Genomic DNA, 14,085 nt, shown 5'->3' with positions numbered 1-14,085 from the left:
TTAAAAACGAAATAACTTAAAAACTTCTACTAATTTTTGTGTACACGAGATGTCTATAAACTCAAAATACAAAACACTTGCAATATCCACAAACACAAATCTGTAATCTTTTGAATCAATATCTGTTATGCAAATGAGTCTACCAGCTACTTGATCAAGATTCCTCAGCATCTTGCATTGGCTCATCGGAATTAGATGTTTTAGCAACAGAATCTTCAAGAGCCTCAAGAAAAGACAGCACTGTGAACTTATCTGTCAAAACAAATGTTGTAGTTTTAATCATATTATCATAAAACAATTTTATACAATCATTTAGTAATTTAAAATTTGTAACAAAAGGTTGTAAAGTGGTTACATTTACTCGGGTCAACTCCAAATTGAGTCAAATCTATTTGACCAGTCTTGAGCACCTGCATACACCACATTTGTGGAAGGATTTGAAATGTGCATATAAGTGGCAAATGACAAAACTACCCTTCAATAAAAGAAGTAGAAAAAGGAAGAGATGCTCACATAAGTGAAAGAATCTACTTGTTGGCGGAAAGGAGGGCTTTGTAGCAGCTCCATTAATTCTTCTGGACTCCATTGCCCCTGTAGTCAAGATAATATTATTTTTTAGTGTTTTTTACTTTAAAAAAAATAAAAAATAAATAAAATAGAAAATACAGGGACTTCATCTTACCTCAGGCAAATGGGATGCCACTTGTTCCAATGATAAATTCTCCATCAATGGTAATATAAGTTCAGGCTTCAAGATATCACCCAATCCTAAACCTATATAAACAAAAATTCAAAATTAAATTTAAATCATTGTGATTAAAATAAATAAAAACTCATACTCCAATTATCCTGAAATAATTGCAACCTTTTGCTTTTGGGAGGTTTTAGTAATCATTACTTGATATTATTTTGTATTAAATTAGGGGCAATTTAGATATTTATACAACTATATGCAAGTCAAAAACACTGCATTTCTATCAAGGGCAAACTATCAAAATCACAAAAAATAAAAAAATAATAATAATAAATCAATAGAGCATGATTTTCAATTTTGTCCTACCCAAAAAGATGGGATAGGGACTCGCTCTGTGTAAAAGACGTAAATGCCCTCATCATAAAAATAGCTTTAAAAACCTTCTCCCATCCTGCCCCCATATCTTACTTTTTTGTTGATGAAAATGAGAAGGGCATTTACGTCTTTTGTACAAATGACAAATAAAGACCTAGTTTTTGTCCCCTTAATTCAATGATAAAAAAATGAAAAAATGCTCAAAATTATTACCTCCATCAGGATCTGCTGCCTCACCTGCACATTATCATGGTAACAAATTTGTTAAAAACTATAAAATTTTGAAAAAATAAAAAAAAGTAAAAAAGTAGGAAAAAAATTTATAACATGCCTGAAGGTCCAATATTACTTAATATTCTTTGAAGATCTGACAATTTAACAGGTCCTGAAGAGGACACATCACTAATTAATTCTGCACCTGTACTTGGTCCAACTAAATCTCCAGCCCTGTATACAAACAAGGGTAATTAGGTAAAAAAGTTAGGAAGGAAAATTGAAGGGTAATTAGGTAAAAAGTTGACATTTTATACTAAGTTCTGATTCTTTTCTTTCTTTTCTAGCCTGAATAAACCATCTGAATGAGACAAAACGACCATTTTACCCTCACAAACAAATTTCATAATAAGCATCAATTTAAACATGAGAGATGTTAGGAAGAAAAAAAAAAGAAGGGCAAATAGGTAAAAAGTTGGTGTCTTGATACATTAAGCCATATTTTTTTGCTTAACCGATTAAAACTGGATCAAGTCATAAAGAAACAGCCCCTTAGTCAACAGGGGCATTTTAGGCAATCACAAAATGATGTTTGAAAAATACTCGAACTTGGGGATTTGTAAGGTAAAAGTAAATGAGGGAAATTTGTGAAAAATTTGGACTTTTTGGGAAAAGCCTCGTTTCCTTGACTTTTTATATTAAGATATTCTTCTACATCAAGTTAGATACTAAAAACCCTAATATCATTGATATATATAAATAAGTAAAAAAATAAAAATTAACTTTTCATTTATATCAACATACCTTGATGAGATATCTTCACCAAGAGTGTTTTCTTCTTCTTCAGTAGGGAAATCTGCCACATAAAAGTTTTCACATATTGAATATGTTGTTAGGGAGAATTTTATAAAAGTTTGCATCATATTTGTAAATAATTCAGAACTACTAATAATATTCTCTTAACTAAGAAGCATAAATAATACCTATTGGTTGATTGAGGTATAAGTTGACTGATTTACACAGCTCTTCATCTTCATCAGCTCTGGGCTCCTGAAAAAATAAATATATATTATTATTTTTTAACAAATTAAATCACTATAAAGATCTGATTAATACCTTCAATATGATCTTAGTCATATTACTATAAGATATTTTACTTTATGTGGAAATGTGGAGTTGTAAAAATCGACAACTTTATTACATAACATATGTAACATAGAAAATTATTTAACTTTTTTCATATAACATCATCATTTGCAAACCTGCATCCAGAAGAAACACTTGCGATCATCTGTCTGAAACTTTAATATGTAGACCCTTCCGGAAGCTTGCCCAACCTTCTCAAAAACTGCCTCTTCAGGGAAAACAATTTGATCCTATGTTTATTTGTGTTAAAGAAAACCAGAATCTTCTAGAAGCTAGCAAAATTGTAAAACTTTAACAAATAGAATTTTTAGAAACAGCCATGTTGTGATATAGCATAAGATAACATGCAAAATGAAAGAAAAACAAAAACTTGTAGTTTGGTTTTCTTGATTTTTAGGTTTTTTAAAATTTTTGTACATGTATGTTTAGTGTTTACATTAACAAAGCTAATAAAAGTTGGAAAAACAAATAAGATACTAAGAAATAGTTTTTAAAATACCAAAAACCAAACCATCTGGTTTTTCAAAATGGTTCCAGTTTTTTTTTCTTTTTGACACTCAGCCAATTTAAGCATAGTTCTATAAAATGTGTGCAAAATATAATGATATATATATATAAAGCAAATCAGGATACATCTTCAATGGTGTTACTACTCCGATCAAGCCACTGAATATGAACTAATCCTTCTTCTCCCTGTAAAAAGACAGAAACTCAACATAAGAAGTAAAGAATGCAATAATCAATAGATAGAAAATGTTGTTATTTCTTCCATTTAGCCCTAAAATAAGTTGTATAGAAATAAAGCTTGTATTTAATTCATACTCTTCCAATTCGAACAAGTCCTTTACGTGGATCAGCAACAACACGTGTTCCTTCCATATGCATTTTACCAGCACGAAACTCCAGCAAAACCTCCTGCAATATTACAGATAATGAACATTCTATACTCACAAGAAAATCAATTCAAGACTAATCAATAAACAGCTTCAGAAGTTGCTAAAAGTTGTATTTAAGAACCCTAATCTCAGGTTACGAATTGAAGAAATATAGAATCTTCTTTCACAAAACCTGAATGGCAGGAAAAAGCTCTGTATCTGAAGAATCCATAACTCCAATTGTTGATTAACTGCATATAACATAAATATAGCTAAGTATCAGATGGATGTTTACAAAACCAATTACCGACAAATAGAAGTTGCAAAAAGAGGCATACGGCGGACTAACACCACCCAGCTCGACGAACGTAAGGTTAGGTTTTCCAATACCGTGGAAGAAGTAATAGCTAAACCCCTACCTATCCGATTTCAGATTTGTAATAAAATAGGAACATCAACGATATTATAATGAGAGTATTTTGATTTAAGCATAGTGGCATTGAATCCTATTATTTGCATGTTGATTAAAAATCTGCAAACTTAGGATCAATAACAAGAATAGGGTTTCGAGTAGAGAAACTTGGAGTGGAGGTTTTAAAACCCTAGCTTGAGTTTTGGAATTGGAATGATTGAAAACAAAACTTGTAGGTTAAAGTAGGGAAGATAAGATGAAGAAGGTGATGATCGGTTACCTTTCGTGTATGTGAAGTTAGTTCAATCTCCGAAGTGTCTCCTTCTGTGATTGACGCTCGTGAAGCAGGGTCCAAGGTCAGGGGAGAGATTGTGCATAGAGATAAAGCCAAGACCGTAGTTTGATTGCGATAATATATGCTACATCTCTAGCGACGGTTGCTTAATCGAAATTACATAAATGGTCCTTACATAAAATACCGACAAAACAAATATGATTTAAAATTGTCATTTTGGTTCAAAAACTTTTATTTTAAGTGATGATTTTGTCCTTTATGATTTCTTTTTCTAATCTTTTATTTCAGAACATAAAAAGAAAATGTTCCATCCTTACTCCCTCCCAACTTTTTTAATACTTCACACATAAAAAGAAAAAAATGGTCTTACTTCAATCATATTTTTCTCTTGTCTCTTTGAATGTCCCCTCCCCCCCCTTCATGCTTCCCCGATTCTAGTTTTATGTCACTTCATCCTCTCCCCCACTTTTGTTATTACTTCGTTTGAGATTTTGATCAACGTAGCGGAGAGGCTGAGGAGAGAACTAAAACCTCAACGTGACCTTGTTGTAGCTCTTTCTCTTAATGGATCATTGGATCAATTCATCAGTTTGTGATCGTGTTGTAAGTATGTTTAAATATCAGTGACTAAGCTTAGGGCTCATAAAATATCATTTTGGTTCTTTACTTTTTTAGTCTATTCAAGGTGTGGTGGTGGTTATTGCCCACCTCACGCCATCCTCTTTAATCTTCATCGTCCACACCCTTTCGTTTCTTTTCCTTGCTTCTTCATACCCAACATCACCACATCCTCCAACCCAACTCATAGAAACCCATCTAAAATTAAAACCGCATCTAAAATATCGATTCCATATAAATGAGTATTCTAGATGCTCTGTAGCATCTGGACTCTGAGGTATTAAAAATATTAATTTTTGCATTTAGAAGAGGCTCACGACGTGAGCTATAGTATTCACTGTTGGATTAGGTGTCTAAGTCCATAACTATAATTGGTATGCACTTGATTTGTTAGTAGTATGGTCCTTTTGGGTTGCCTTCACACTGGCAACTAGACAGGATGACTATTGGAGAGAGAGGCTGATTTTATTATTACGAATATTAAATTGGTGCATAAATATGATTTATTAATATATTATAAGAATAATATATTAATTAGAAATCATATTGTCAATAAGTATTTAATCAGAAATTAATTTGGAATTAATTTTATGATTAAAGGAACGGACTGAAAAGGGGTTGTTTTGTAATTATTTGATAGTTGAGGCTTTGGGCCATTGGATCACCCTTATTAGGGAGGGCCGAAAATTCCTAGAAGGTTCTAGGTATTTTTCGTCCAAGCCCTGAGGAAGGGGTCTATGGACTTACTTAGGCCCTAAGCTAAGGAATTAGGGTTTCCACCTTAAAACCCTAGCTAGCCTCAAGTATAAATAGACCCCTTGGCTCTTGATTTCGTCCAACCCCTAGTGAAAACCCTAGATTAGCCGATTTTGGAGCTATTCACTCTCTCTCTCTCTCTCTCTCTCATATCTCTTGTAATCATCATCTTGTTCTAGTGTGTCTGTGAGCCATTAGAGGTACTACACTTGTGGTACTTGTCCTCAAGAGCAAAGGATCTTCAAGAATTGGTTGTTATTACTATATAGCAACAAAGGTATGTGATCTGATCTTTGTTGATTTCGATTATTAGATGCATATTAGGGTTTTCTATTTGTGTTCAATAGTTATATGTCTAATAGAGAAAACATAAATCCAAACTAGGGTTGCATGCACACATATGATTGTTTGTATAAAACCTGTCAGTGGTATCAGAGCTTTTGGTTTTTTTTTCAATTAGATTTGATACAATAGTTTGAACTTTACAAATTAGGGTTTATGGCTTTTAAAACTTAGGGCTTGGATTTTTCGAAATTAGGGTTTCTAAACCCTAGTTTCAAAAATTGATTAGGATTTTTGGACCCATTCCTTTGGCCTCCATATTTTCGATTTTTAGGGTTTCCTAACCCTAGAATCTTTGAAATATGCCTTCCACAAGATTAGATTTCAAAAATCTAGGGTTTTGGGTAGGTATTATCTTTTAATTGTTTAAATGGATGATTGTTGATTTTGAAATATCTCTTCCCAAAATTTTCAAATCTATGGGATAAAGGGATTAGGTTATTTATTTAATATAATGGATAATCCTATGAGATTTAATAATTTAAATTAATTGTTTAATTTTGGATAATTATTATATCAAGGTTTTTAATATTTAAGATTTTAAATTAAAAGGTATTAATTTCAAAAATTTTAAATTAGATTAAAAACCCTAGTATTTTTTAAATGTTTAAAATACACCCTTATACTATATATATATATATATATATATATATATATATATATATATATATATATAATTAAAAGTTTAATATTATATATGTATAAGATTAATCAGTCTTACCGTTAGTAGGTCTCATTCACGAAACTGGTCTATAAGGGGTGTTTAAGGAAGCGGCCTGTAAAATGACCGACATTGGGTATCCATTCTTACCCACCGCACTCTTGACTAGTGGATGGTCGTTAGCCGAATGGGTTTGATAGGACATTAAATCTCATTAATAAGTATAATGAATATACAAAGTAACTAAACCTTTTATAAATCCCTAATCTTAGTTACTTTAGGAAAATGTGAATATGATGCTAACCCATGAAATTGCACATTGCACCTTATTGGTCGTTAGTGGAGTGTGTGTGGTTAACCATTACACTAATATGGGACTAATAAAGGATAGCAATGGGTAGCTCGTAAATTATCGTTGATTGATGGAGCGCGTGTGGTTAACCGGCACATCGATTAGATGATAAATGACATCGAGAGTACCAAGCTAATTTGCATGGTTATTCACACCTTGTTTGTGATCCTCGGTATCCCAATCACAAACTTGAAGGGCATAATAGAGATTAAACGTGCCATTGAAAAGTTCAATGAATCTAGAAAGATTTAGAAATTTCATTTAAAACCTAATTTGTTTAAAATTTCGTTTTCATGGTGTAATTGGTAAATCGTCATTTACTTACCTTCAAATAATTTACAATTGGATTACGGCATCCCTCTTCCGAATTGTGAATTATTGTGTTGGGTCCTAGCCTTAATATTTCATTTAGGTGTTATATTAAAGATTAAATCAACTAACTTGAATTTCTCCATTTTGTAGATGTCTAGTTCTGAAAACTATGGTCTTCCTCAATCCTTTGGAAAAGTTTTTCCTTTTGAAGATGATCTTCCATGCACGTGTCGATCAAGTTGAAAGATCATTCCCTTCTTCGTGCATTGGTGGAATTGGAAATCATACTTCTCTTCTTCCACCTCCTCCAGTGATTCTCTCTGACCGACAATTCCGTCAACTTGAAAAGTTCAAGGTTACTCAAGCCCTGTTGGCATGCAAACACTTAGATGGAAACTCTATGTGTGCACATGTTCTAAACATGAAGTCGCACATTGACAGATTGGTTTTGGGTGTTGTTTTCCCAAAGGATCTGGCTGTTGACTTGGTTCTTCAGTCACTTCCCGAGTCGTACAGTTAATTCATTAAGGATTGCTATATGACAGGTCACGACGTGACCCTCATAGATGTAACATATTTTCTAATTGCTACTGAAGCAACAATGCTTTGGAGCACTGGTCAAGCAAATTTGTTTAGAATATCTACTTCCCAAAGTTCTATGGACGTTGGTGATGGAAACAGTGATAGTCTAGAAATGGTTTCGACTCCTAAGGGAGAGAAACCAGCCAAGGTGTTTGACCGCAAGACAAAGGCCAATTCTAAGATAGTTTCCCGTGTCACTCCTGAAGAATCCATTTATCTATATTACTGATTGAAGGGGCATTGGAATCGAAGCTGCCCAGACTACCTGAGAGATCTTAGAGATGGTAAAGTCAAAATTGTATGACTCTACTTCAGGTACATCCACTATCTAACTCTATTAAGTTCCTATCTATAGATTCGTATTACATGACGTGTTGATCACATTTTGATGTCTTGTAGGATCTAAGAAAAGAAGGAAGCTTAAAAGTAGAGTAAGTTGAGTCTGATCGTGAGAGATGGATTTCGATCGCATGGTTCGATGATAAGATTTTTGAGCCGCTGCTTAGGAGTTATGATAGGTTGCTTAGGAATATTTAGAAACATAGTTTTCATTTGTAGTTGCGTTGTAAGGACAAGTTTTCTGCATTTTATCAATAAAATAAAATTTCGATTTTATCTTATTTTACATTTCCTTGCAATGACATTTATGACAATTGGTGTTTGTATTTCTATTGTTAGCAATGTTGAAAAAATGGATTTGATTCTTAGTTATATGCTTGTGGTAGTGTCATAATCTACCAAGTGAGGAAGGATTCTCATCACCCAAATTTCAATTGGATAAAACTTAGAATCATGCGATTTGAATTGTGTGATGTATGAGAATCTTGATCCTTGGCAGATTAGGACTAATTCCATGTTTACATATGTACGTGAGTCGCGTGAAGGGTTAAGGGATTTGGTTCACATTGATGTCAATTGGTTACATCCACCACAAAGGACGATAAAGTCTATTCTTCATGATTTACTAATGGTTCAGTAAATATGGTTATGCTTATAACATTAAGTATAATTCTGATACCTTGAAAAGTTTCAAAGTATAGCAGAATGAATAAGAAAAATCCATTGGGCAGAAAGATAACAGTTTCTCCAATTTGAAAGGAAAGGATAGTACTTTAGTATCATGTTTTATGATCATCTTAATGATTTAGGAACCATGTCACAATTGACCCTCTAAGAACACCTTAGTACATTTATATGAATAAGAAGAGGAATCAAGAATTATTTAAATGGTTAAATTAAGAAGATGAGTCATACATCGTTTCAAAATCGAGTTTTAGAGTTATACTCTAGTTACTCCAAGTTGTACCTTGATTAACATGCTCTAAGTAGGTTTACGACACCTCATGAACTATGGAGTAGAAATGTTTTCTTACTTTTGCACATTTGAAATTTGTTTGTCAAGGAATGTTCCTTGACAGAGAATCTTATATGTTAAAAGGTTAGTGGGAGTCTTGTTGATCTTGAAAAGTTTCAGGATGACAATCGAGAATAAGCCTATTAGTAATCATTAGCACACGACCTTAGGTTGATAACCTATCGTGTTGACATATTCTTGTTTCTGTGCGGGTGTGCCCATTCCAGTTAAGGTAATTATGCATGTGAGTTCTATGAGTTCTCATTTGATTGCATAAGGCAAAGCACCTTGATCAGTGAAAGTACATTGATCTGTATGGGTGAGTTGTTGGTAGGCCCTTGTGCTGCTGGATGGGAAGAAATTAAGATTACGAGAGTTCAGTCCATATGGTTTTGAATTTGTCATAAACCTTGTCTTATTATAGTGGTTGGAAATGAAAAATTCACATGGATAGGAACATCTACACCATAAAATCTAAGTATCAAGAGGTTTCTCTCTACTTCATGAAAATGATTGTGAGGAAATGCTTTCACTTGTGGGTTTTAAAGAATTAATGTCATTAGAGTTATGTGACAAGCGCCAAAATTTGAGTTGGTTCTAGATGTGAATAAACTCAGTTGCACATATAGGCACGACACATACTAGACTTAGTAACCAGAAGCTAAGTTATAATCTACTAGAAACTTGGAAACAATTAGAAACGATGGGCAGTGTAGTTAGATTTCACATGGTTATGTGAATTCTATAACTACTTAACTGTAGAGAATATCCATATTCGGGTCACTCTTTGACTCGAACACCTTTTCATGAATCATATACACACATTATGCACTTGACCTAGTAGTAGAACTTAGGTCGGAGTCTCGTGGAACTTAAGTCAAAGTTGAAACTATAACTAGTATATTTGGTTCTTCAAGTTCACTTGAATCTCGGAACCACTACTTATAAATGTCAATAAACCGAAAAAAAGGATTTACAAACATTATTTATAACTATAAAAAGAGTTATAATACCATAAGATAATTTGAAGTCTCAAAGATTTAATTTATTTTGATATTCAAAGTTTATTAAACTCTAAAACCCTAAAAGCCATAAAAGCTCATATTTATAAACTTTAACCTTAAAAATTCTAAAAAAACAATTATGAAACTTATAATATGATCTTATAATATTTAAAATTATAAAAATGCATTTAAGGAAAGTAAAATTCAAGTCATTAACAATTACCCTTATTTTATAAGTCAAAAATCAAGGTTTCATGAGCAAAAACTTGGTTAGGGTGTATATTTTATAAAAAGTTGGATATTTTTATAAAAGAATTGAATTTTTTTATAAAATTAAAAGAGAGGAAGGGAATTATCCTCAAAACCATCTACCCACTTCCCAAGACACTTCCCCTCTTCCCAAAACATATAATCACTTCTTCTCTCTCACACTCCATCTTCTTCACCTCTCTCTCTCTCTCTCTCTCTCATTTCTCTCTCACACTCTCACACACATTTCCTCTCTTCCTCTCTTTATAAACCACAAAAAATTCCAGCAAACAAGTCCAAGAACACTTAAAATACTCAAAATCTTCATCATCTAGTGGTGTTCATAAAGGTAGAACACGAATTTCTTTCATTTTCTTCAAGTTTTCATGGATTTTCTTGCATTTCCTTCTTCTTCTAGACCTTTCTCTTAGAAAATTTGTGTGCATGTTCATTCACTTCAGTTTTGATGATGATTGGTGGTAGGGTTTCACCTAAGAACAACATGCATGTTGTTTAATGGTGAAATCCAAGGACCAAAACCTATGTCAAACCCTAAAATACGGATTTTTACAAGTTTTAAAGGTTCATCTACCTTGTGTATTCAAGTTTTTCCTTTGAAAACATCACTATGAACAAAATATGTGCATGCATGGTCTTCAAACCGTGCTGCATGTGATGAACACCAAGCTAAAGAGCTTGATGATCAAAGTGCATTGTTAATAGTGCATGTAAATGATTTTATTTATATAAAAATCAACAAATTTTTTTATGTTCAAAAAAAAATTTCCTCAAAATCCCAGTACGATAATATGAGGATTTGAAAAATCCCAAGAGTTTTTATCATTTTCTTGATTTATTAAAATTGTTACAAGAAAACAATGCCAAAAATCATATAAAATACTTTCTGAGGTTTATAAATCCTATATAAATTCGTGGATGACCCCTATGCTAAATAATGACCTCTCATTAAGTTTCATCGAGTTTTGTTACTGTTTAGTATGGTTTTGAATTTTCTTTTTGTTTAGCCCCAATAAATCATAAAACCACTTTAGAGAATGTGAAAAAGGTTTCTAATAATTTTATCAGCTCCTACCTTATGTGTAAAACTCAAAAAAATACTTTTAGAATTTTTCATAATGCATTCTTATTTTTCCCTGATTTTTGTATTTATAATGGACTAAAAATAGGAAAAATAGTTCTACTCATCCAAAATTCATGAACATTTACCAGAAGACCTTATAATATATTAGAACTCTATATAGAAATTTGGATGATTTTTCTATTCAGTATGTTATTTTTCTTCTATTTTCTAAGATTAAATACACTTAAATCCACAAGATTGGATTCCAGCAGATAAAAACCACCTTTGGTATTTTTTCCAGATTATTTACACTGTAAATGAAGTTTACAAAAATTTTGGTAATTTACTTTAACTTTTTAATAATTATTCTCCAATTAATGATTATTTAAGAGGATAAAACAAAGAAAAATAGCAAGGCTAATTGAAAAATATCTTTTATATTTTTCACAGCTTCTATATGTTTAATAACAGTAATACAAAAAGTTTGGGCAATTTTGGAAACTGTTTTCTATTTATTTTAATTTTTATTAGAATAAAATCACAAAAATCATAAAATTGGGTTAAACAGTTTAGAAATCCATTTTTATATTTTTACCAGCTGGCAATATTATAAAAAGTTTGGGAGTTTTTATCATTTGGATGCTATTTTTCATGAATTTATATTGTTATGAAGGCTTAAAATTTTGTAAAAATAGTTAATCACATCAAAACTTCAAGGGAAAATTTCTGGAAGACGTCTACTGTATTTAGAATGAAAATGCAAAGTTTGAGAATTTTTGGAAGCTGTTTGATGATATTTTGTATTTTTATGAGTTTAAAACACCTTTAAATGTATTGAAATATCATGTACTAATATCTATAGAATTCACATAAACATACATATCGTTGAATAATTTACTACTATTTATTCTAAAAAATTTACAATAGTCAATCGACAAGGTTACAGATTTAATAAAAGATTAGCAAAAATGAATCCCATATTGTTTTTTTTTAATATTTTAATATAAAATATAGATTAATCGTTTATATTAAAACATAAATAATACTAATATATACAAATGACTGTATTTTATATAAAATGTACATAAAATAGTACAAAAATCCAGAAAATGTGTTTTAATTTGCTTGTTACACAAAAACATCGCTCAAACATAAAACCAAAAAAAAACTACTTGTCATTATCGTTGTCGTCTCCATCATTCCCCTCGTCATCATTATCAGTTTGGATGTTTAGTTGGAAAAGAAATTGAAGACTTTCTAAAATTGTTGTTATAAACGTCGTGTTTGAAGAATAACATTAACATGTGCCTATACAATAAGTATATAAGTCAAAACTACAAACCAAGATAAATCAAATTAATAAAGTACCAGACTACCAAATTCATAATAACTGTAATAAGTCCTTAGAAATAAACTCATAACAAAATTAGCAAAGTATCATACTACCAAATTCATAACAAATACATTAAGTACTTAACAATTTAGCAAAGTACAAAACTACCAAATTCTTAACAATGCATTAAGTTTAACAATTTAGGAAAGTACCAAACTACTAAATTCATAACAAATGGACTTAGGTCTTATCAAATTGGAAAAGTACCAAACTACCAAATTTATTAAAAATGTGGGTGGTGTTTCCCCTTGAACTTAATGTTCTAATTTTGATTCAAAGGAAAGAAAGTGTGTAATTGAAATAACTCACTCAGAGCGCTTTTTAATGGATTAAGTGGTACGATTAGATCGAATAAGCCCTTCTAGAATAAATACTCGGCCGCTTGTGAACTCTTAGGTACTGTTTTATTCAATGTTTGTTCAATTACTTTTTTACCCGCAAAGGCAATGTAGGCATTGGGTTCGACAATAATGATATCCCCAACATACCAAAACTAGCTGTCACCCCACCGGTAGTAGGAGATATACGAATGGGTACATAGAATAACTTTTTATTTGATTGATAACCATATAAAGCAGAAGATATTTTAGCCATTTGCATCAAGCTCAAACTTCCTTCTTGCATGCATGCCCCTACAAAAAAGAGCACCCGATAGTGGTGGTTTCCAATGTGGTTGCTTCATTGTCGGCCGCAACAAGGATGGATGGTGGTGATGGCTATTGTTGGTGCTTTCATCGCCGAGAGTGTGAGTACCCTTGTCTGTTAGCGAATCAGAAAAGAGAAGGGGAAAATGTTTTATGCTTTTGAGCTATAACGATGACACCTAGACGCCACTAATGATCTTTAGCAACAACTCATTAATAGCATTAGCACAACAACTTTTAGCGGCAATTCTGGATTAAATTTAGGGGGGGGGGGTAACTTTCCCGGGTCTATTTTCATGAGCATCACCAGCGACAAGAGATCATAGGTACTGACACCGCCTCTATAGGCTGGTATAGGCGTCGCCACTATACGGTTTTACAAGAACGAGTCTAAGTTTTTGGATCTATATATAACACAAATGGCTAGGATTGAATCATGCGAAAGCACATTGATTGTTGTTTACAGACAATAGGGTGGTCCCCTTTAGCCGTGACACCTTGTCGGATAAGCTTGGTGTCACTGCTTAAGGCGTCTCCCCTATTGCTATGTTTTCTTGTAGTGCGGGTATTGGTGATGATGAAATATTCAATATCATGTCGGTTATGAAAATTTATTTGAGCACAACCTTATATTAATTATTCAAGTCGCACCTAAATGTCTAGCCACTAGATTCACTGGATTCAACTTAACTCGTTAACACGGTTATTCGATTATGTTATTCACTGA

The 14,085-nt window shown here is 32.2% G+C and overlaps 1 protein-coding gene across 2 annotated transcripts; it reads right to left on the bottom strand.

The window, feature by feature from the left end:
* On the bottom strand, positions 1-4,141 carry LOC111891534 (26S proteasome regulatory subunit RPN13). 2 transcript variants are annotated; one of them, XM_042902703.2, is made up of 14 exons: positions 3,996-4,094; positions 3,642-3,722; positions 3,497-3,554; positions 3,251-3,343; positions 3,062-3,121; positions 2,545-2,658; positions 2,266-2,332; positions 2,087-2,138; positions 1,401-1,516; positions 1,283-1,306; positions 683-774; positions 514-591; positions 356-410; positions 1-252 (listed from the first exon to the last, which is right to left on the bottom strand). In XM_042902703.2, the coding sequence occupies exons 3-14, from the start codon at positions 3,533-3,535 to the stop codon at positions 155-157; spliced, it is 888 nt and encodes a 295-aa protein (XP_042758637.1). In that variant the 5' UTR covers positions 3,536-3,554; positions 3,642-3,722; positions 3,996-4,094; the 3' UTR covers positions 1-154. The 2 variants fall into 2 exon arrangements, with proteins under 2 accessions (XP_042758637.1, XP_023743348.1); XM_023887580.3 differs by lacking the exon at positions 3,642-3,722 and having other exon boundaries at positions 3,996-4,141.
* Between the last annotated feature and the right edge of the window lie 9,944 nt (positions 4,142-14,085).

The sequence above is a fragment of the Lactuca sativa genome, chromosome 5 (genome assembly GCF_002870075.4).
Source record: "Lactuca sativa cultivar Salinas chromosome 5, Lsat_Salinas_v11, whole genome shotgun sequence".
NCBI classification, from domain to species: Eukaryota; Viridiplantae; Streptophyta; class Magnoliopsida; order Asterales; family Asteraceae; genus Lactuca; species Lactuca sativa.
Note: the sequence above shows the minus strand (reverse complement) of the source record. Positions and strands in the feature narration are given on the sequence as shown.